At 37.7% G+C, this 22,126-nt stretch overlaps 1 protein-coding gene across 1 annotated transcript; it reads left to right on the forward strand.

The window, feature by feature from the left end:
- Positions 1–5,338: 5,338 nt before the first annotated feature.
- MSMO1 (methylsterol monooxygenase 1) lies at positions 5,339–16,608 on the forward strand. The gene is made up of 5 exons (XM_007954206.2): positions 5,339–5,593; positions 9,791–9,939; positions 10,914–11,040; positions 11,822–11,976; positions 16,413–16,608. Exons 1-5 carry the CDS (start codon positions 5,339–5,341, stop codon positions 16,606–16,608), a joined length of 882 nt encoding a protein of 293 aa, XP_007952397.1.
- Positions 16,609–22,126: the final 5,518 nt, after the last annotated feature.

Consider the following 22,126-nt stretch of genomic DNA (forward strand, 5'->3'; position numbering starts at 1 on the left):
TATGTTGTTGTTATGTGCCGTTGAGTCGGCCCCGACTCATAGCGACCCCTCCTTGGGTTTCTGAAGCAGTATCACTACAGAAGTAGGATTGCCCACCTTCCTTTCGAGGAGTGGCTGGTGGGTTTGAACCGCCAGCCTTCTGGTAAGCAGTCAAGTGCCTTAGGCACTATGCTACCAGAGCTTGCATCTTAAAGACATCTGTGCAGCAGATTTGCCCAGTGCAGTATGATGTCTGATTTCTTGACTGATGCTTTCTTGGGTGTAGATTTATCGCTTCACATAGTAAACACAATATTTGTCAGAGTGAATACATGTGAATCTCAAGAATCAAGGGAGGAGAATATTTCAAAAAGTATCAGTTTTACAGATAGGTGAAGTATAATAAGCTCTAGAGAAATTTTCTGGATTTGCAGGTAATCCTTGGTGATTTTAATAAAAGTAAATGGAGGTGCATTGGTGGAATTGCAGTTGCTAGAGCGTAAATGGAAAATGAAGATAACCAATGTAGAATACTCTTTCAAGAGGCGCGTTGTTGTTCTTGTTACTTGCCGTCGAGTCAGACCTGACTCATAGCAACCCCTCCTTGGGTTTCCAAGGCTGTGTCACTGCAGAAGTAGATTGCCCAACCTTCCTTCTGAGGAGTGGCTGTTGTTGTTGTTATGTGCCATCAAGTCTGACCTGACTCATAGCAACCCCTCCTTGGGTTTCCAAGGCTGTGTCACTGCAGAAGTAGATTGCCCAACCTTCCTTCTGAGGAGTGGCTGTTGTTGTTGTTATGTGCCATCAAGTCTGACCTGACTCATAGCAACCCCTCCTTGGGTTTCCAAGGCTGTGTCACTGCAGAAGTAGATTGCCCAACCTTCCTTCTGAGGAGTGGCTGTTGTTGTTGTTATGTGCCATCAAGTCTGACCTGACTCATAGCAACCCCTCCTTGGGTTTCCAAGGCAGTTATCACTATGGAAGTAGATTGCCCCATCTTCCTTCCGAGGAGCAGCTGGTGGGTTTGAACCATCAGCTTTCTGTTTAGCAGTCAAGTGCCTTAGGCACTATGCTACCAGAGCTCCTGAAAAAAATCCACCCTAGAATAGGTTGTTGTTGTTATGTGCCATCGAGTCAGACCCGACTCATAGCGACCCCTCCTTGGGTTTCCGAGGCAGTATCACTACGGAAGTAGATTGCCCCATCTTCCTTCCGAGGAGTGGCTGGTGGGTTTGAATCACCAGCCTCTGGTTAGCAGTCAAGTGCCTTAGCCACTATGCTACCAGAGCTCCCTTAGAATAGGTAAGAGCATGAAATTATTTTGGGGTTTAACCTGGGAATACCATGCATGGCAAACGGGACTTTGAGACAAGGATTATCCTAGATTATTCTGGTGGGCCCTATGTAATCATGTTGTTGTTATGTGCCATGGAGTCAGACCCAACTCATAGCGACCCCTCCTTGGGTTTCCAAGGTAGTATCACTACAGAAGTAGATTGCCCAACCTTCCTTCCAAGGGGTGGCTGGTGGGTTCGAACCGCCAGCCTTCTGGTTAGCAGTCAAGTGACTTTGGCACTACACTACCAGAGCTCCTTATTCAGGAGGCATAAATAAACTAAAAGAATTATTCTCTGTTTTGGATTCAGTTGTGTCCCCGCAATATATGTGTCATAAATCCTAACCTTTATGTCCTTTATATTTGGGAATGAGTCTTTGTTATGTTAACTATAGAGGCTTACTATAGAGTGTGTTTTAATTCAGGCTCTTTTGAGAGAGAAAAAATTAATTAAACAAGCAAGGGATAGAAGCAGAGATGAGGGAGGAGAGACGCCAAGCCGCATGAAGACTGTGCCAGGAGCAGGGAAGCTCAGAAGAGCAAGGAACTTCCTCTAGAACCTTCAGAGAGAAATCCTCCCCCTAGAGCTGGCACCCTGTTTTTGGACTTCTTGTTCCTAAACTGAGAAAATAAATTTCTGTTTGTTAAAAGCCACACACTTGTATTTCTGTTATAGCAGCACTAGAGAACTAAGACAGAATTTGGTACTGAGAAGTGGGGTTGCTGCTCTAACAAATACTTAAAATGTGGAAATGGTTTTGGAATTGAGTGATGAGTACAGGATAGAAGAGTTCTAAGGTGCCTAATAGTAAAAGTCTATATTGCCTTGAAGAAACTTGGTAGAATTATGAATTTCAAAGGCAGTTTTTTGGTGAGGGCTCAGGAGAAAGAGAGGAGAGCTATAAAGTCTATTTTGTCTTAGAAAATATATAGCAACATTCTGTTACTAGAAATGTGAATGTTAAATGTGCTTCTGGTGAAGCTTCCCCGCACCACCACCACCTATGTTTCTATTAGAGCAGCACTGGATAACACTGTCATGACCTGGGGTATGTAAAATGATCACCTACATTATCTGCCTCTAGGACTTAGTGGGAAGCACCTGTCCTACTTGCAGTGTATGCCCCTATCTGGTAAGGGCCTGTGTAACTGCATGAATCTGAAGAAACTGACCTCAGTACCAGAGACTTCTCAGCACTTGTATGTCCCACTAATTGTATCAAGATCCCTATTATTTATTTAAAAACAAAAATTCATTTCATTCAAAATGCTTACTATTACTGAAAACACATAGTTTCAACAAAAAATTCAAAGCAGAAAATAATTCAGTCTTTAAAGGGGTAACTAAGATACCCTCTTACTGTAATATTTATGTGTGCTTTATCGTTTATTAGGAGCTCTGGTGGCGTAGTGCCTAAGACATTTGACTGCTAACCAGAAGGCTGGTGGTTCAAACCCACCAGCCACTCCTTGGAAGGAAGGTTGGGCAATCTACTTCCATAGTCATACCGCCTCAGAAACCCAAAGAGGGTTTACTGTGAGTCAGATCTGACTTGACAGCAGGGTATTGCGTTTTAATGTTTATTATTGCAGTATAGCACAATGTATGAGCGTGTAGGGTACTTATCATATGCATAACGTTTAGTTGCTGAATTTGGTTTAATCCTAGTTTCACATAAAATGGACGTAATAAAATTATGTCCTACCTCACGAAGGTTTGGTAAGTTGTTAATACAGAGATACCATGTAGCACTCTTAAAACATAGTTCTGGGCACATAGAAAATACAAGACTAAACCAAAGCCACTGCCATTGAGTCGATTCTGACTCATAGTGACCCCCATTGAGTTTTCAAGGCTCTAAATCTTTACAGATGTCGATTGCCTCATCTTCCTCCCATGGAGTAGCTGGTGGGTACTGAGCTCGTTAGCAGCTAGATGGCCTTACCCACTATGCCACCAGAACTTCTTTAGAAAGTACAAGAAATTGTTTAATTTCTTATAGCTACTATGTGCCAGGTCCTATCTTACACACTTCACGCATGTTATCTCATGAACTCAGTGGATGAAATACTACTGTTACACACATTTTGCAGATGATTATACTGAGGTTCTGAGAGGTGTCATAACTTGGTTGTGCCACACAGCTGGTAAGTGATATTGGATCAGGATTGTCAAATTTTATAATAACCTCACAGAAACTGAGAATTGGGACATGTGTTGATTCTTTTGTGCCACTCTAACAGAAAATACCACAAGTGGGTTTGCTGGCCTGATAGAGCCTGGTGGAACACCTGAGACTATGGCCCCTAGCTGCCCATCTGGTCTGGAACTGAACACATTCCTGTGGCTTCCAGCCAAACAGGCATAAGAGCTGAACATTTACATTAGGTATATACACTCTTTGGAGAGATCAATCATGGTAGAATAGAAGGGCTCTGTATGCACAGGGAGACAGCTCGGGGGCAGGAGTGCATGGGAGGGAAGGACACAGGGAAGAGGTAGCTATTGGGAAGAAGTAGGAGAAAAGCTGTTGCATTGTGGGAGATTGTAGTCAATGTCATGAGATAAAGTATATGTGAACTGCTGTATGGAAGATGAATTTGCTCTGTAAATTTTCACACAAATCACAATAAAACTTAAAAAGAAAATACCACAATTGAGTAGTTTAAAACAAACAGGGATTTATTCTCTTTCAGTTTTGGAGGCTAGAAGTCCAAGTTCAAAGTGCCATGGTCTCAGGGCTGGGTGAAGTCCCCTCCACCTTGAGCTACAGCTCTGCCTCTTGCCCCCAACCCATCAGAGCTGGATGTATCTCCAGGCAGCTGCTGGCTGCTGAGGCTGACAAACCCAAGGTCAATGAATAAAATGGCACAGTCCCAAAATTATCAAGCAATGTGGCAGGCCACTAATTCAAGTTCATTAACAGTCCCAAGATCAGCAGAAAACATGGCAGGCCATTGAGATGAAGACTTGGCCAAACGCAGGATCCAGATATCCCAAAAGCTTGAGACCTTCTTCAGAGCTGCTGCTTATATACTGGAAGCAGAGCACATCCCTAAGGCATATACTCACCTGCTCATAGTAGATTCCACCATGGAGTTGATTACCAGTCTCATCATGGAGAGTAACTATATCCAGCTGCCCAGCCACTCAAACTAGGCCTAGCCAAGTTGACACATAACCTAACAACCACAGGACAATTGTATTTTGCAGCTTAGAAGATCATTGAAGGTATCTTGGTGTGGCTGGAGAGCTAGATTGTATGTGGTTGAGTATGGTTGGGAGTTAAGCAGTGAAAGGCTTTGTGTAGATCTCTCCTTTGAGAAAGAAGCTGATTGGTTCAGAGAGAGAAATGGCATAGTGGCTTGAGGAAGAAGTACTACAGATTAGAAAGCTTTCTCAAGACAGGAAAACTTGAGTGTATTTTTAGACTTGAAGAGAGACAATTGTGAAGGAGGAAATGTGAACATGAGAAAGGAAACACAATAGACCCTATCTTGATGAGATAAAGTCAGAACACTGGAAGATTAGTCAGTCTTAGAGGAAGGGATAAATGAGCAAAGAGAAATTTTGAGGTTGGAGTGGCAGATGATGTAGAACTATAGCCTCCATGGTGTAAGTCACTTGAAAATGAGTAGGACAGAAGAATAAAGATGTAAAGTGAAACCAGTGATCTGAAGAAGTTGGATAAGTTTCCCAGTACTCTGAGGAATAGGATAAGGGTCAATTTGGTGGTGGTGGTGGTAGGGGTGCATTTTAAACGCAATTAAAGATTGCTGAGGCTATAAAACATTTTAGAGTAGTCCATGATAATTCAGTTTTTAAATGACAATCTAGAAATGGAGATGATGACATCTAGAATTTTTTGTTTTAATCACATTTGGCCTCTGAGAAATTGTACTCTTTTAGTAATTGTTATTATAAATTATCAGAAGCTGCATGTTTTTAACTGTTAGAATTTCATTTTTACCTTATTTATTTATTTTTACAGAATTTCAGGGCTGTCTGCAAAGATTTGAAAAATGGCAACAAATGCAAGTATCGGCATCTTCAGTTCAGCATCCTTGGCTGTAGAGTATGTGGATTCACTTTTACCTGAGAATCCTCTGCAGGAGCCATTTAAAAATGCTTGGAACTATATGTTGAATAATTATACAAAGTTCCAGATTGCAACATGGGGATCCCTTATAGTTCATGAGGCTCTTTATTTCTTGTTCTGTTTACCTGGATTTTTGTTTCAATTTATACCTTACATGAAAAAGTACAAAATTCAGAAGGTGAGTATAATGGACTTTAAATAGAATATTATCATAAATATTGTTGAATCTTTTTTATATGAATAAAAGTTTGTTTTGTGAGACTAGGGCAGTGATAGCCAATATGTGATGTGAGCTACATATATAATTTTAAATTTCCTAGTAGGACACAAAGTACAAAAAAAAAAGGTGTAATTAATTTTAATGTATTTTATTTAACTCAGTAAGTCTAAAATATTGTCAGTTCAACAGGTAATCAAAAAAACTTTTTTAATACACTTAATGATATATTTTACATTATTATTTTTGTATTAAGTCCTTGAAATCCAATGTGTGTTTTATTACCCTTCCAGTCCTTCTCAAGTCAGACTTGTTGTTGTTGTTACGTGCCGTCGAGTCAGCCCCGACTCATAGCGACCCCTCCTTGGGTTTCCGAGGCAGTATCACTACGGAAGTAGGATTGCCCAACCTTCCTTCCGAGGAGTGGCTGGTGGGTTTGAACCGCCAGCCTTCTGGTTAGCAGTCAAGTGCTTTAGCCACTATGCTACCAGAGCTCCTCAAGTCAGACTAGCCATATATAAAATGTACTAGCCACATACTGTTAGTGGCTACCATATTGGACAGCCCAACCTTAGATCATTATTGATAATGTCTCAAGAATAGTTTGTTAAATTGGACCTAAAGTAGATATGATATTTATTTACCTTGGATTCATAAATTGTAATTTTTAAACTAGTTGAAAGAAAAAGAATGAGGATTTATGAGTATTGATATTGCAGTTTACCCTATCCTCTGATATCATAGCAAATCTAAGTGTGTGTTAATATTATAAGACCCTGACCAGGCCTATTAAAGCTATACCTTACCCCTAAATACATTGTGAGTGGTTGTGTAGCATTCATGTCATCCCAAATAAGGAGGTGATACTCCTAGTTTCTAAGTATTAGAGTCAGTCTGTTAAACTTTTCTTGAGAAACATATGTACATGACAAGTTATTGAGTACACAGAATCCCCCTCCCTTCTCATTTATAAATGTAGGGAGCGTAGCAAACTATACTGATGTGTTGGCTAATGAGCTTGGTATGACTTCCAGGAAATAATCTGGATTTATCATTTATCAGTACTTTTTGGTAAACCCATGATAATTTCAAATACTTCCTATTTACTTTTCAAAAAATTCATGCCAAACTAAATCTCAGGGGCATGGAGTATCAGTAGAAAGTAAACATATCAGGAGTGTGCATCTATGGAAAGTAATTTGCACTCACTGAAGATACACTAGGTAGACAATCATTGCATACACTCCCTCAGTCTGTCAGCTTCATAGCATCCTAGTGAGTCTCACTTTAAGCAAGTGCTAACATTAATCCTCTCTGGGGATAGCACAGAAGGTCAGGAGAGTGTGGACTCTTCGTGAAGGAGGAAAGAACAAAGGGAAAAAAGAAGAAGGAATGAAAAAGTGGTGTCCCAAAGGAGAATATCCTGTCACCCTAAATGAAGGACACACAAGTTCTAAAAGTGATTTTTATGAAAAAGCCTGCTTTGGCAGACAATTCAGTTGAGATGTCTAAGTTCTAAGGTGTCTTAGGGTGATTCTGGCCGCCATGTGTCACCTACTGATTTACTTGTAGGGCTGATTTGTTATATGACAGGGCAGGCACATGTACTGTTTTCCTTCTTCACTATCCTTATGTGCATTCCATGCTGTAATTCTCACACTGGTCAGAGAGGAGGACCTTTTTTGTAGTTAAGGGTGTATGAGTGGCTTTAAAATAAAAAGCAGCAAAAGCAAGGATAAATACTAACTAACCTAGGTGGTTAAATTAATTATTTAATCATCAGATTGAATGGATTCAAGTCTATATTCAGCATATATTTTGAGCTTCAGGGCCCTTAAAGTCCATACTTTGAACTTTGTTGATATAAATTGTTATTGTAAATCAGTACAAGTTTTCATAATATAAAGGGATTTCAGAGTAAATGAAATAATTAGTACATATTAATTTAAGTTTTTGCTTTTTGAAGACAAATTCTCAAAATAATATAGAGAGTTTTAAGAAGTTGCTGGTGGTGATGAAATAATACTAAAAACTGTCTACTTCCAAACAGAATAGACAACTTAACAGTTAATGGACATACTTGCTAGATACAGGAAAATTTACAGGAATGAAGAGTAATAAGGTAAATATTGCAGGATATATTTCCCTAAAAAATAGTCATACAACTTAATTCTCCAGAATTTTTTTCTTAAAGATGTATGTACTAAAAACATTCTTCTTCTGAAATGGATAGTCCTATAATAAAAGTATTATTTCATATCAGAACCCAGTTATACATAAAGTGATACATGGTAAACTCTTATATTGCATTAGGTGTAACTTTTTGTTATTAACTGCCTTTAGCTAATTCATGTATACTTCAAATAGTGATTTTACTATCCATAGTTGATTAATTTTTTTGTGGTACTTTTGATAGCTCCATCGGTATCAGGTTCTAGCCAGGAGTTTCTGGGGAAAACAATACCATTGTTGGCAAGTGCTAACATTAATCCTTTCTGGGGATCATACAGAAGGTCAGATGACTGGACTCTTGGCAAAGGAGGAAAGAACAAAAGGAAAAAGAGGAAGGAATGAAAAGGGTGGTGTCCCAAAGAAGAATACCCTGTCACCCTAAATTAAGGACACAGAAGTTAAAAAATGATTTTTATGAAAAAGCTTGCTTTGAAAGACAATTCAGTTTAGATTTCTAAGTTCTAATTGTCTTTAGGATGATTCTGGTCGCTTTGTGTCACCTGTTGATTTACTTGTAGGACTGATTGGTTATCTGACAAGGCAGTTACTAATAGAACTTGGATGAACTAAAATCTAGGTCTCTGGACTCAGTTTCATTCTTGAAATTAAGGGTTATTTTTTTCTGACAAGAATAGGAAAACATTGAACTGGGACTCAACCTGGAAATTCAATTCTAATCCCAAGGCCATCATTAAGCAATTAACTAGGACTGTGATGTGATAGGAGCTCTGGTAACATAGTGCCTAGGTATTTGACTGCTAACAAGAAGGCTGGCGGTTCAAACCCACCAGCCACTCCTCGAAAGGAAAATGGGACAATGTACTTCCTTAGTGATACTGCCTCGGAAACCCAAGGAAGGGCCGCTGTGAGTCGGGTTCAACTTGACGGCCGTGAGTTTTTAGTGATGCTTACAGCTCAGTTTCCTGAGCAATAAAATGAGGGGATTAAAAAGGTATTTATAATTATGCTACTATTTCTAATGTATTATCTGAAGCTTCCTTTCTGAACTTCTAGTCTGTGATAGGGAGCAAAATAAACTGAAGATTCAGGCTGGACAAGGTGGTTGACCTCTTTTGGCCTCTGTTGATGAACAATGCTCCCCATATTTGGATATTGTGGTTCAGTTTAAAAAAAAAAGAAAAGGCAGCTTTCTGAATTTTAAAGTAAGGACATCTAAAAACAAGGAATAACTACTATTTATTATCACTTTCTTTTTGTAAAGCAAAAAAGCACTATTTCTTATCACCAAGAAAGTGTAAGAGTAGCCCTTTTGAATTGAATGAATTTTGTTTTTTGGTATGGCTTGCTAAACAAATCAATATTCCAGTGAGGTTTTATGAACACCTCACTCCATTGATCTTACTTTTCTCATTTTGACATGGATCTGTGAATGGTACTATCTGTAGGCAGTAGCTCTCCATTCTTTGGGAATCACTGATATATCTCTGAAGTTCTTCAGCTTAGAGGATTTATAATCCTGTCACTATATGAACAAATATGAACTTCACTTGCTTGAAATGAATGCCACTCCATGACACATGTATTCACCTCTGTAATAAAAGCTTCCAATGTTAGTGTGTATATAGCTCCTTCAAAAGTTGAGGGGGCCCGATTATAATCTTACCATAATGCCTTCTTTCTTTTTTGAAACTTGGAGTAAAAGATGTGAATGATCTGTGCGCAGCAAAGATTAGAGAATTATTTATTCTATAGTACTTCTTTGGTTTGTTTGAAAATCATTATGCTTGGGTTTGTCTGTTAAGATTCTTCACCGTCTTAGGTTGTTGTGATTCCTGGGCCTTACTTTAACAGAATTATAATTTTATATAAACATTAAATACAAATAGGGAATTCCCTTCTAATTGTTAAGCTAAACTACTGATAGCTCTGGTTAACAATAAACAATATGATATTTTTTCTCCATAGGATAAGCCAGAATCATTGGAAAACCAGTGGAAATGTTTTAAAGTGCTTCTCTTTAATCACTTTTGCATTCAGCTGCCTTTGATTTGTGGAACCTATTATTTTACAGAGTATTTCAATATTCCTTATGATTGGGAAAGAATGCCAAGATGGTATGTAAATACAAATTTGATGTTTTATACTCAATCATAGTTTATTACCGAGTTAAAGTATAATCAGTACCAGTTGAGTATTACAATAACCAGTTACAGTAACAACAGTAAGCCAATAACCAGTTGCCATTGAATCGGGAGGACCCGACTCGTAGCCCCACGTATGTCAGAGCAGAGCTGGCTCTGTACGGTTTTCAATGGCTGAGTGTTCAGAGGTACTTTGCCAGGCCTTTCCTCTGAGGTGCCTCTGGGTGGACTTGAAACAGCAACTTTTCAGTTAACAGTGGAGCTTTTAACTGTACCACTCAGATACTCCAATTAAAATATGCATTATGTTTATTTTTTTTTTTAATTTGATTAATCCTTGTTTGATCTAAACTTCAGAAGTAAATAAAATGAACAAAACTAAACCATAGTGGTAACTTAAAATGTTTTTACTTTTATACCTTTCTTTGTTCAAATGTAATATTTTAGTGAAAGGTAAATTTTTAGCATCAGAAGTTTTCATAGCATCCTCTATATCATTATGTACAGAAACACATGCTTATATTGAACAGAAGGGAACTGGTATTACAAGATACTAAGGAAAAACATTAAATTTCAACTCTAAAATGAATGAAAGAAATGAGAATAATCTGTGAGGTATACAAAAATTATGTCCATATAAACACAAATAAATACTATCTGAGTGCAAAAATTTGTGATCAAGTAATATTTGTATTCAATTCTGTTGATACTATCTGAGTATAAATATGCCAATTTATGAGTGTGTATGTGTGTGTGTGTGTATATATATATATGTTGTTGTTATTTGCCATGAATATATATATATTAGTTGATCAATATATCCACTAGGTCAAGCTGATAAGTGAGTATTTGGTTTTATGTAATATCTCAAGCAGCAATCACAAGTAAGAGTTTAGATTATTTATATAAAAATTCTATTATTCACATTATAATGTTTCACCTTACAGGTCTATGCTGTTCCTAAGATGCCTTGGCTGTGCCATAATTGAGGATACCTGGCACTATTTCCTACATAGACTCTTACACCACAAAAGAATATATAAATATATTCATAAAGTTCATCATGAGTTTCAGGTATGTTACAATTATACTTAATACATTTCTTATTAAACACAAAATGTCATTTTTATTCTGTAAGCATTTTAAAAGAATTGTTGGCGACATTTTTATTTCTTTCTCCTTTGGTATGATTACATAAAATATAACACATATGCTCACACAACCAGTTCTACAGATTTTCTTTAGTATTTAAATTTCATATTAATTGGGAACCGAAAAACAAAACATTACATGAAATACTTGATTTTTCTCATTTTTGTGGCCAGAGCAATATCCTGACACAGTTAGATCCACATGATAGCAGTTGTAGTGATGTCAGAGTTGTTCAAATGAGACCTAACACAGAGTTTGAACATCTAAAATAGATATTAAACTATGTTTAACACATTTTCAATGCATGCCAACTTCCACAAAAGTAGAGATTTTTAGATTTACTAAATTGCTTTGGTTTGGCTTTGAAAAATTGGCTATGTCAGAATTTTCTGCATCCATCCTCATTACATGGTATACTACTACCAAATGAAGCATCTCTTTGTTAGAGGAAATTCAAAGGCAAAGATCAAAGTTAGAGTTCAAGCTAGTTGTTAAACCATGAAAGACAGTTACTAAGATTTATTAAGGATATTGCTAGACCTTTTGATGTTTGATAGGTATGGAAAGATATTTTTTATTAAGAATTGCTATTGTTATATATGTATAGCTAGATATATTATTATATGTAGACTCAACATAATCTTATGAAACTATATGTGTAAGTAACAGAATGTATTAAGGAGTTCTTATCTATTTGCTTTAGGCTCCATTTGGAATGGAGGCTGAATATGCACATCCTTTGGAAACCCTAATTCTTGGAACTGGATTTTTCATTGGGATCGTGCTTTTATGTGATCATGTAATTCTTCTTTGGGCATGGGTGGCCTTCCGTTTGATGGAAACTATTGATGTCCATAGGTGAGTTATGGTTTCTAGTCCAGTGATTTGGTATCATATAATAGTTTTATTTTCATGATCATAATATTATCTGTGGAGCTTTAGTAGCATAGTACCTAAGGCATTTGACTGCTAACCAGAAGGCTGGCAGTTCAAACCGACCAGTCACTCCTTGGAAGGAGGTTGGGAAATCTACTTCCGTAGTGATACCTCCTCAGAAACCCAAGGAGGGGTCCCTGTGAGTAGCACAGCAGTGAGTTTGGTAATTATCTGTAGACTAATAAAACCAAAAAAAACACACCCACTGCCTTGAGTCAATTCCAACTTATAGTGACCTCCATTGGGTTTCCGAGGCTATAAATCTTTACAGAAGTTGATTGCCTTATCTTCCTCCTGCTAGTGGGTTTGAACTGCTGACCTCCTGGGTAGCAGCCAAATGCCTTATCACTATGCCACCAGAGCTCCTTGTAGACTAATTAAAAAAAAAAAAAAACAACTCAATGCTGTCGAGTCAATTCTGACTCACCGACCCTCCTTGGGTTTCCAAAGCAGTATCTCTGGAATGGATAAACAAACTGTGGTATGTACACACAATGTAATACTATGCAACCCTAAAGAACAATATAGACAATGTGGAATCAACAAAACACTACATAAAAAAACCCAAACTCAAAGTGAATTTGCTCTGTAAATCTTCACCCAAATCACACACACGCACACACAAAACCCAAACTCACTGCCATCGAGTTGCATCCAACTCATAGTGACCCCCCTTGGGTTTCTGAGGCAATACCACTACGGAAGTAGATTTCCCAACCTACCTTCAGAGGAGTGGCTGGTGGATTTGAACCACCAGCCCTCTGGTTAGCAGTCAGATGCCTTAGGCACTATGCCACCAGAGCTCCCAAAACACTGCTTAACATGGATGAACTTGGAGGACGTTATGCTGAGTGGAATAAGTTAATCACAGATGGACAAATACTGTATTAGTCCACTATTGTAAAATGTCAAGGAAAGGGAAATACACACACACACACACACACACCAAAGATGATTAGTGGTTACCAGGGGTAAGAGAGAGCGTGGAAAGGGGAAGCTTTTGTTTGTGGGGCATTGAGTTTACACTAATGGGAAAAAAGGAAAAATTTAAATTAAAAAAATTTTTTTTCAAGACCTATCCTGACATACAGTGCTGTCAATAATAGGTTGATATCTATCTGCCTACAAGGAAGACCAGTTAATACTCAAATTTACACACCAACTACTAAAGCTAAAGATGAAAAAATTGAAGATTTTTACTTCTGCAGTCTGAAATTGACCAAAGTTCCAATCAAGATATATTGATAATTACTAGTGATTGGAATGTGAAAGTGGGAAACAAAGAAGCAGCATCAGTAGTTGGAAAATATGGCCTTGTTGAAATAAATGATGCCAGAGATCACATGATAGAATTTTACAAGACCAACAACTTAATCATTACGGATACCTTTTTTCAACAACATAAATGGCAGCTATACATGTGGACCTCTCCAGATGGAATACACAGGAATCAAATCAAGTACATCTGTGGAAAGAGGTGATTGAAAACCTTAGTATCATCAGTCAGAACAAGACCAGGAGCTGATTGTGCAATAGACCATTAATTGCTCATATGCAAGTTCAAGTTCAAGCTGAAGAAAATTCAGACAAGTCCACAAGGGCCAAAATACAACTGTGATTATATCCCACCTGAATTTAGAGACCATCTGAAAAGTAAATTTGATGCATTAAATACCAGTGACTGAAGACCAGACAAGTTGTGGGATGGCATCAAGAACATCATACATTAAGAAAGCAAAAGGTCATTAAAAAGAAAAGGAAGGAAGAAAAGACCAAAATGGATGTCAAAAGAAACTCTGAAATGTGTTCTTGAATGAAGAGTTCAATGGTTAATGGAAGAAATGATGAACTAAAAGAGCTGAGCAGAAGATTTCAAAGGGCAGCTCAAGAAGACATAGTAAAGTGTTATAATGAAGTGCAAAGACCTGCAGTTAGAGAACTAAAAGGAAAGAACATGCTCAGCATTTCTCAAGCTGAAAGAATGGGTGAAAAATTCAAGCCTTAAGTTGGAATATTGAGAGATTCTGTGGGCAAAATGTTGAATGATATTGGAAGCATCAAAAGGAGATGGAAGGAATACACAAGATACACATGAATATACAAAGAACTGGTCAATATTCAGTGATTTCTGGAGATAGGATGTGATCTAGAACTGATGGTATTGAAGGAAGACATCCAGGCCACACTGAAGGAATTGATGAAAAACAAGGCTGCAGGAATTAACAGAATACCCCTTGAGATGTTTCAACTAACAGATGAAGTGCTGGAGGCACTCACTGATTTATACCAAGAAATGCGGAAGACAGCTACCTGGCCAGCCAACTTGAAGAGATCCATGTTTGTGCCTATTCCAAAGAAAGATGATCCAATGGAATGTGGAAATTATCCAACAATATTATCAAACCAAAAAACCAATCCCACTGCCATTGAGTCAATTCTGACTCAGCAACAAACCCTCTAGGGTTTCTAAGGCTATAAATCTTTACAGAAATAGATTGCCTCATCTTCCTTCTGTGGACCAACTGGTAGATTTGAACCACTGAAATCCTAGTTAGCAACTAGATGCCTTACCCACTGAGCCACCAGAGCATGCAGCTAAAATTTTGCTGACAATAATTCAAAAATGGTTGCAGCAGTATATTGACAGAACTGCCAGAAATTCAAACTGGATTCAGGAGAGGGGATGAAATGATGAGGCATAGTATTGCTAATGTCAGATCCTGGCTGAAAGCAAAGAATACCATAAAGATGTTTACCTCTATTTTATTGACTGTAGAAAAGCATTGAACTGTGGGAATCATAAGAAATTAAGGATAATGTGAAGAATGGGAATTCCGGAGCACTACACAAAACGTTATTCCACCTCCTACTTTGGCGAGTAGTGACTGAGATCTTAAAAGCTTGCAAGAAGTCGTCTAGATGCAATGATGGGTCTCTCCTCATCCAGAGCAAAGAATAATGAAGACAACCAAAGATTCATGGAAACAATTAGTCCAGGCGACTGGTACACCATGTGATCCTCAGCCTGTACGAATGACTATGAGACCAGAAGAACTAGATGGTGCCCAGATACCACTGTCAACTAGTTGGAGGAGATCCTGGATAGAGTGGAAGAATGATGTGGAACAAAACTCAAAATCATTTTGGGGGAAAAAAAAGGACCAGGTTTGCTGGTCTGATAGAGCCTGGTGGAACCACTGAGACTGTGGCTGCCTTCAGGTCTGGAATTGAACCCACACCTGTGGCTTCCACCCAAACAAAAGACAAGCATATGAGGTGAACATTTACACTAGGTAGATATACTCCTTGGAGAGAATAATCGTGGGAGAGTAGAAGGGCTGTGTATGCACAGGGAGACAGCTCAGGGGGCAGGAGTGCATGGAGGGAAGGAGACAGGGAAGAGGTAACTGTGGGGAGCAAGTGGGAGGGGAGCTGTTGCATTGTGGTAAATTGTAGTCAGTGTCATGAGACAAAATGTATGTGAACTGGTGTAAACTCACCCAGATCACAATTTAAAAAATAGAAGAAATCAGACTGTGAAATCAGAAGAAATTATGGCAAATGTGCTACACAAAAGGCCTCTTTAAAGTGTTAAAAAGCAAAGATGTCACTTTGAAGACTAAGGTGCACCTGACCCAAGCCATACTGTTTTCAGTAGTCTCTTATGCATGTGAAAGCTGGACATTGAATTAAGGAAGACCAAAGGAGAATGCATTTGAATTTGGTGTTGGTGAAGAGTATTAAATACCATGGACTGCCAGATAAATGAGCAGTTCTGTCTTGGAAGTACAGCCAGAATCCTCCTTACAAGTAAGAATGGCCAGACTTCATCTGATGTACTTTGGTTGTGTTGTCAGGAGAGGTTAGTCCCTGGAGAAGAATTATGCTTGGGAGAGTGAAGGGTCAGTGAAAAAGGGGAAGACCCTCAACAGGATGGATTGACACAGTGGCTACAATGAACTCAAGCATAACAATGATTGTGAGAATGGTGCAGGACCAGGCGATGTTTAGTTTAGTTCTGTTTTGTACGTAGGGTGACTGTGAGTTAGAGCTGACTCAGTGGTACCTAACACCAACAACAAAGATTTATTGTCTTTTATCTCTGAGGTATTTCATACACAATTCTTATACATCTTTTATGTTTTTTTCCTCATTATATTTTCTAGAATATGTACCCTTGTCTGTAAATGTTTGTCTTATGTAAACATAACACAAATAATATGACTTAGGCAAAGTAGAATGCATAATTAACTTATGCAAAGTTAAATGCTAGTTAAGGAGCATATGGTTATTGATGAAAATGTCACTTAATTGAGATATATTTATTTCCTTAACAATTTTTACCATTTTTATTTCAGTGGTTATGATCTTCCATTCAACCCTTTAAATCTCATCCCTTTCTATGCTGGTTCACGGCATCATGATTTCCACCACATGAACTTCATCGGAAACTATGCTTCGACTTTTACATGGTGGGATAGAATTTTTGGAACAGACTCTCAGTTTAATGCCTACACTGAAAAGATGAAGAAATTGGGGAAAAAGACTGAATAAACCTCTGCCTAAATGCTCTTGAAGATACACAGTATCCTGAATTGAAACTAGTAGCTAATACTGTTTCTGAAATAAGTATGTATCTTGGCTGCTAAGTGGTAAAAAGAACATTAACAACCTTTAATTATCTTCCTATTGGGAACTTTTTCTACTTTACATACAAATCTTGTTTATGTACAAATAAATATATATTTAAGTATGATTTTCATGAGGAAATCTTAAATGCCATTTTGCTAACCTTACAAAAAGGGTTTTAAATACTGGAAGAAGTATTAATCTGTCTTTTCCTCTAGTGATGTCATAGGTCTCAAGTTGAAATTAGTCTTTTAATCGTGGTGTTGACTTCATATTGAACTTTAGACAGTTTGTAGAATTTGCCTAAAGATCAGAGTTGTTGAGCCACATCAGTTGTTACAATGAGTGACTGAAGCTGCTGAATTAGCAATGGCTGCACTGAGGACTTCTGTCCTTGTCCGGAGCTGACCAGCTTGAGGTGATTCTCCCTTTCTTTGAGGAACTCTTTTTGATCGTAATTTGTAGATACCGGTAGTGAATTGCAGCTTTTCTGAACTGATGTAAGTGGAATACTTTAGTCTAAAGATTGTCAGAGTTACTTCCTTTTTAAAAAATTGAGGAGCTTTTTTCCTGCTATGTACACTTTGATTTTTGTATATCAAGTTTTCATTAAATCTGTGTCTTGAAGCTTGTGAACTGACTACTGTATTTGCACTTTGTGCTATTGAAATAAATGTGATTTTTGTCTCATCCGGTTTCCAGTTTTGGACATCATCTTTTACCTTTTTTAATATATTTTTTTTTAATTTATAGTTTGTATTGTGATTTGGGTGAAAGTTTACAAAGCAAATTCATTTTTCATACAGCAGTTCATACACATTTTGTTTCATAACATTGACTGTAATTCCTCACAATGTAACAGCTCTCTTCCCACTTCTTCCCAGTAGTTACTTCTTCCCTGTGTTCTTGTGTTACCTTTCATTTTATTAGTATTAAAAAAAATGCAGAAATCACTAAAGTGTTAAGTTTTATAATAAAATGAATATTTATACTGTTAAAATATTTTATTTGCTAAACTATTTCCTGGAAGTTTCAACGTCTAATTAGTGGGCTGCCTACTGTGGGAAATTCTACTGACTTGTGCAGCAAGTACAGGCAGCTCTTTTCTCTCTGTAGAAAATTTATGTGTTCTGTACAGATCAAAGAATTGAGCTAAACATTTTTAGGGATGATTGATCTCAAGTATCTCAATTCTAACCCAAATCAAGAGTTGATAATTCTTAAATGGTTTTGGTTTTGGCTTTGAATGTCCTCAAGTTGATTGCTACTTGTGGTGGTTTGTGTGTCAGAGTAGATCTCTGCTTCATCAGATTTTCAGTAGCTGATTTTAGGAGTTGCCAAGCCTTCTAAGATACCTCTAAGTGGACTCCAGCCTCTTGGTTAGAGCAGGCACTTAGTTGTTCATGATTACTGGGATTTTTCCTTAATTTTGAGTCGTTCTCTGAAATATATATATATATATTTTTTTTTTTTTTGAAAACGTATGTAGTAAACAGATCCCAGTAAGCAAATTCAGAAAGTTATGGCAATATTTTGATAAACCATTTTTATAATTTGAACATGGTTTATAATGACTTTTTAATTTTCCCTCCCCACATAGCTGTATATATTTCCTATCTCTTAATTCTCAAACAGCAGTTGGAGCTGCACTTAAAATTATGCTGTTTAATTATAAAATAGATATTTTACAGGAATTATTTTATCTTCTAACTTTCACTAGCTATTCATGGAATAAGGAGCTCTGGTGGTGGTGTAGTTAAGGCATTTGGCTGCTAACCAAAATGGTGGTGGTTCAAACCCACTAGCTTCTCTGTGGAAATAAGATGAGGCAGTCTGCTTCCATAAAGAATTACAGCTTTGGAAACCCAATGGGTGTGGCTGTTAGTAGGAATTACCTCAAAGGCAGTTGAGTGAATCAAGATTTGTACAGACATCTGAGGTGGTACAAAGTGTTAACAAGCTCGGCTGCTAACTGAAAGATTTGAGGTTCTATTCTACCCAGAGGATTCTCAGAGGAAAGGCTTAGCAATCTTTTTCCAAAAAAATAAATGTGTGAAAATGCTATGGAACACAAGTTCTACTCCAACACACACGAGGTCACACAAGTCGGAATCTACTTGACAGCTGATGTTCAGGATTTAGGGAGAGAGTGACACCTGCTGGAAATGGTGCTGAACATTTTCTAATAATTTGGTGCATTCTTGGGCACTTTTTTTATACTAGTTATCATTTACCAAGCACTTACCCTGAATCATGTTAGGGACTTTCAGTGCACACTCTCATTTAATCTATGATGTATATGCCATATGTCCATTTTTACAGATGAATAGGCTGAGATGGGTTAAGTTGCTCAAGATTACAGGGTTGGTCTTTGGCTACTGTCTTCACTACCCTGGAGACCTGTGTCTTCTATAAAAATCTCAGGAATTTTTCAAAAATTTCTCTTCATTTTACAACCTTAAGAAGTGAGTTATTTGCCATGAGAAACCATCTCACCACGGCAAAGTTCAACAAGATAGAACATAACAAATGCTGGTGACGATGTGAAGAGATTGGGACTCTAATACACTGCTGTTGGGACTGTCAATGATGTAACCACTGTGGAAATCAGTATGGTAATTCCTTAAACAGTTGGAAATAGAAATCCCACTTGACCCAGCAGTCCCATTACTAGGTATATATCCTAAGAGGCAGGACACAAATCAATAAATGCACACCCATGTTAAACACAGCACTATTCACAATAGCAAAGAGATGGAAACAACCTAAGTGCCCATCAACTGAGGAATGCATAACTGATACATACACACAATGCGATACTATGCAACCCTAAAGAATAATTTAGAATCTGCAAAACACCACATAATGTGGATGAACTTGGAGGACATTATGCTTAGTGAAAAAAAGTCAATTACAGAAGGACAAATGTTATATTAGTCCACTATTGCAAAAAGTCAAGGAAAAGTTATACATGAAAGGAAATTTTCTTTGTTGGTTACCAGCGAAGGGAGAGAAGATTTCTAGATAGGTTGGAAAAAAAAACATAAATAAATTACATATATATAAATATATATATACCAAAAATCATTAATGGTTATCAGGGTTAGAAGGGAGGGGGAAAGCGGAAGCTTTTGTTTGGGGGCATTGCATTTATGCTGAGTTGGTGGAATATTTCAGAAAAGGATAGCAATAATGGTGGCACAACATGAAAAATGTAATCAATGTCCCTGAGCTGTAAATGTGGAAGTTGGTATGTTGGTGAATGTCTTGTGTATGTTTTCACCACAATAAAAATTAAAAAAAAGGTTATTTGAAAAGGAAGATGGTTCTAAACCAGTAGTCACCTAGAATGTTGTAAGACTTACTCGTAATAAATGTAATACAGATTTTAATAGAATTTACTGGCAACACTTGTGCATTTAAAGTTACCTGAGCTTCTATCATATCTCCTAACATTTCACAATTGAGACCAAAAATAAAAGAATACCAGTATACAAAAATAAAATACGTGTTTCTGATTCTAATCTAGACAGTAATGAGCCATAGAGATTATTTCTTGGATTATCTGTTTTGGCTTGCACTAAAGTAGTTCAAAACCTTACAGTTAATACTGTAAGTATTGATACTCTAAGTGTGCTTAGAGTTGTATTTATAGTAACAGTGAACTAGTATGTTTTCTACATGTTCTGGTTAAAGACATTTGGACTTTGGATAACGTTGTTGTTATGTGCCATCGAGTTGAACCCGACTCATAGCGACCCTTCCTTGGGTTTCTGAGGCAGTATCACTATGGAAGTAGATTGTCCCATCTTCCTTCCGAGGAGTGGCTGATGGGTTTGAACCGCCAGCCTTCTGGTTAGCAGTCAAGTGCCTTAATCACTATGCTACCAGAGCTCCTTGGATAATATTAGTTCTGTGATATTTAATAAGAGACTCACCCCAACTGCCAATTTTTAAGGTCTTTAATAAAACCCAAGGCAATTCCACATTCAGTTCCACATCAGCATAGCTGGAGATGGTGTCTAAGCCCTTCATAAAGAGTGAATAGCTGGAGGATGTTTATTTCCAAGACGTTCATTTCTGAGGATTTAACTCCTAATCAACTCTTCCAAAAGATTAGAATATTTTCAGCCAGTATTCATAATGATGATGTGTCCTCGGTCAAAGGATTGCTCTCTCTAGTTGGTGACTATCAAATGCTGGTATTCTTATATAAAAGCACTAGAGGGCCTTTGTAAAAAGACTCTAGGACATGTTCTTGGAGTTCTATTGGTTTCAGAGTGTTTAAAGAAAAAGGATGTCAGAAACTAGAGTTCAATGTAGGAAATATTACCTTCAAACATAAGAAAATAAGCCATTCACTCAAAGGGCAGATGCAGGCTCTCTGTGCAATCACAAAGGAAAGGAACTATGACAGAAAATAAGAGGATAACCGTAAGAGCTGCTCACAGGAGACTGAAAACAACACTGTAGGGATGGTAAATGGAAAGAGAAAGACATGCTTTGACAACTTCTTGCTCCTTAACACTATCAAACTCCTTTGCTACATTTACTCTGCAAAGCCTTTTTCTTTTCACCTCAAACCCATTTCCTCATCTATGAAATGAGGATAACAAAAGTTCATAGGGCATTGGTGAAGATTCAGTGAGATGTTCCATGTAAAGTGTATAGAACCATGTACAATACATATTTGCACTTATTTTTGTTGAACTATACCCCCAGCTTTATTTAAAGACCCAGCTCAAGGCCCTCCCCTCAGCCCAACCTTTCATACTAAGGTCTTATTCCTGCTATAGATGAGAGAAAACCTTCCCTTCTAGAGTTCTGTTGCACTCATTTCTATCATTCTTTAGCATACACTATCTGCTTTGCTACTTCTTTAGTCAAAAAGGAGCCCTAGTGGTGCAGCAGTTAAGCATTCAGGTCGGTGATTTGAAGGAACCCACCAGCCACTCCACGGGAGAAAAGACCTAGTGGTCTGTTACCATAAAAATTCCAGCCCAGGAAATTCTATGAGACAGTTGTACTCTGTCATATAGTTAGGGTTGCTATGAGTTGCAAATGACTCAATAACACACAACACCTTTAGTCAAAGATTTATGTTTTGCACTATGTACTTTCTTCTCTTTGTTCATACTTATCTCACTCTGAAACTGAGGCTTAGAGTTATCAACATGGTCAAAGTTATGCAGCTGGTAAGTAGCAGAGTTAGCTCCAGAGCTGGGATTTTCCTATTATATATTTATTTTCCCACTTGCATAAAAAACTAAACCAGTTGCCATCAAGTCAGTTTGGACTCATAGCGACCCCATGTGCTTCAGAGTAGAACTGCCTTCCATAAAGATTTCATGGCTGTGACCTTTCAGAAGCAGATCACCAGGCCTGTCTTCTGAGGTTCCTCTAGGTGAGTTCAAACCTCCAACTTTTTTTTTTTTTTTTTTTT

The sequence above is a fragment of the Orycteropus afer genome, unplaced genomic scaffold, assembly GCF_000298275.1.
Source record: "Orycteropus afer afer isolate SDZICR_OR568_19922 unplaced genomic scaffold, OryAfe1.0 scaffold00443, whole genome shotgun sequence".
Lineage (NCBI taxonomy): Eukaryota > Metazoa > Chordata > Mammalia > Tubulidentata > Orycteropodidae > Orycteropus > Orycteropus afer.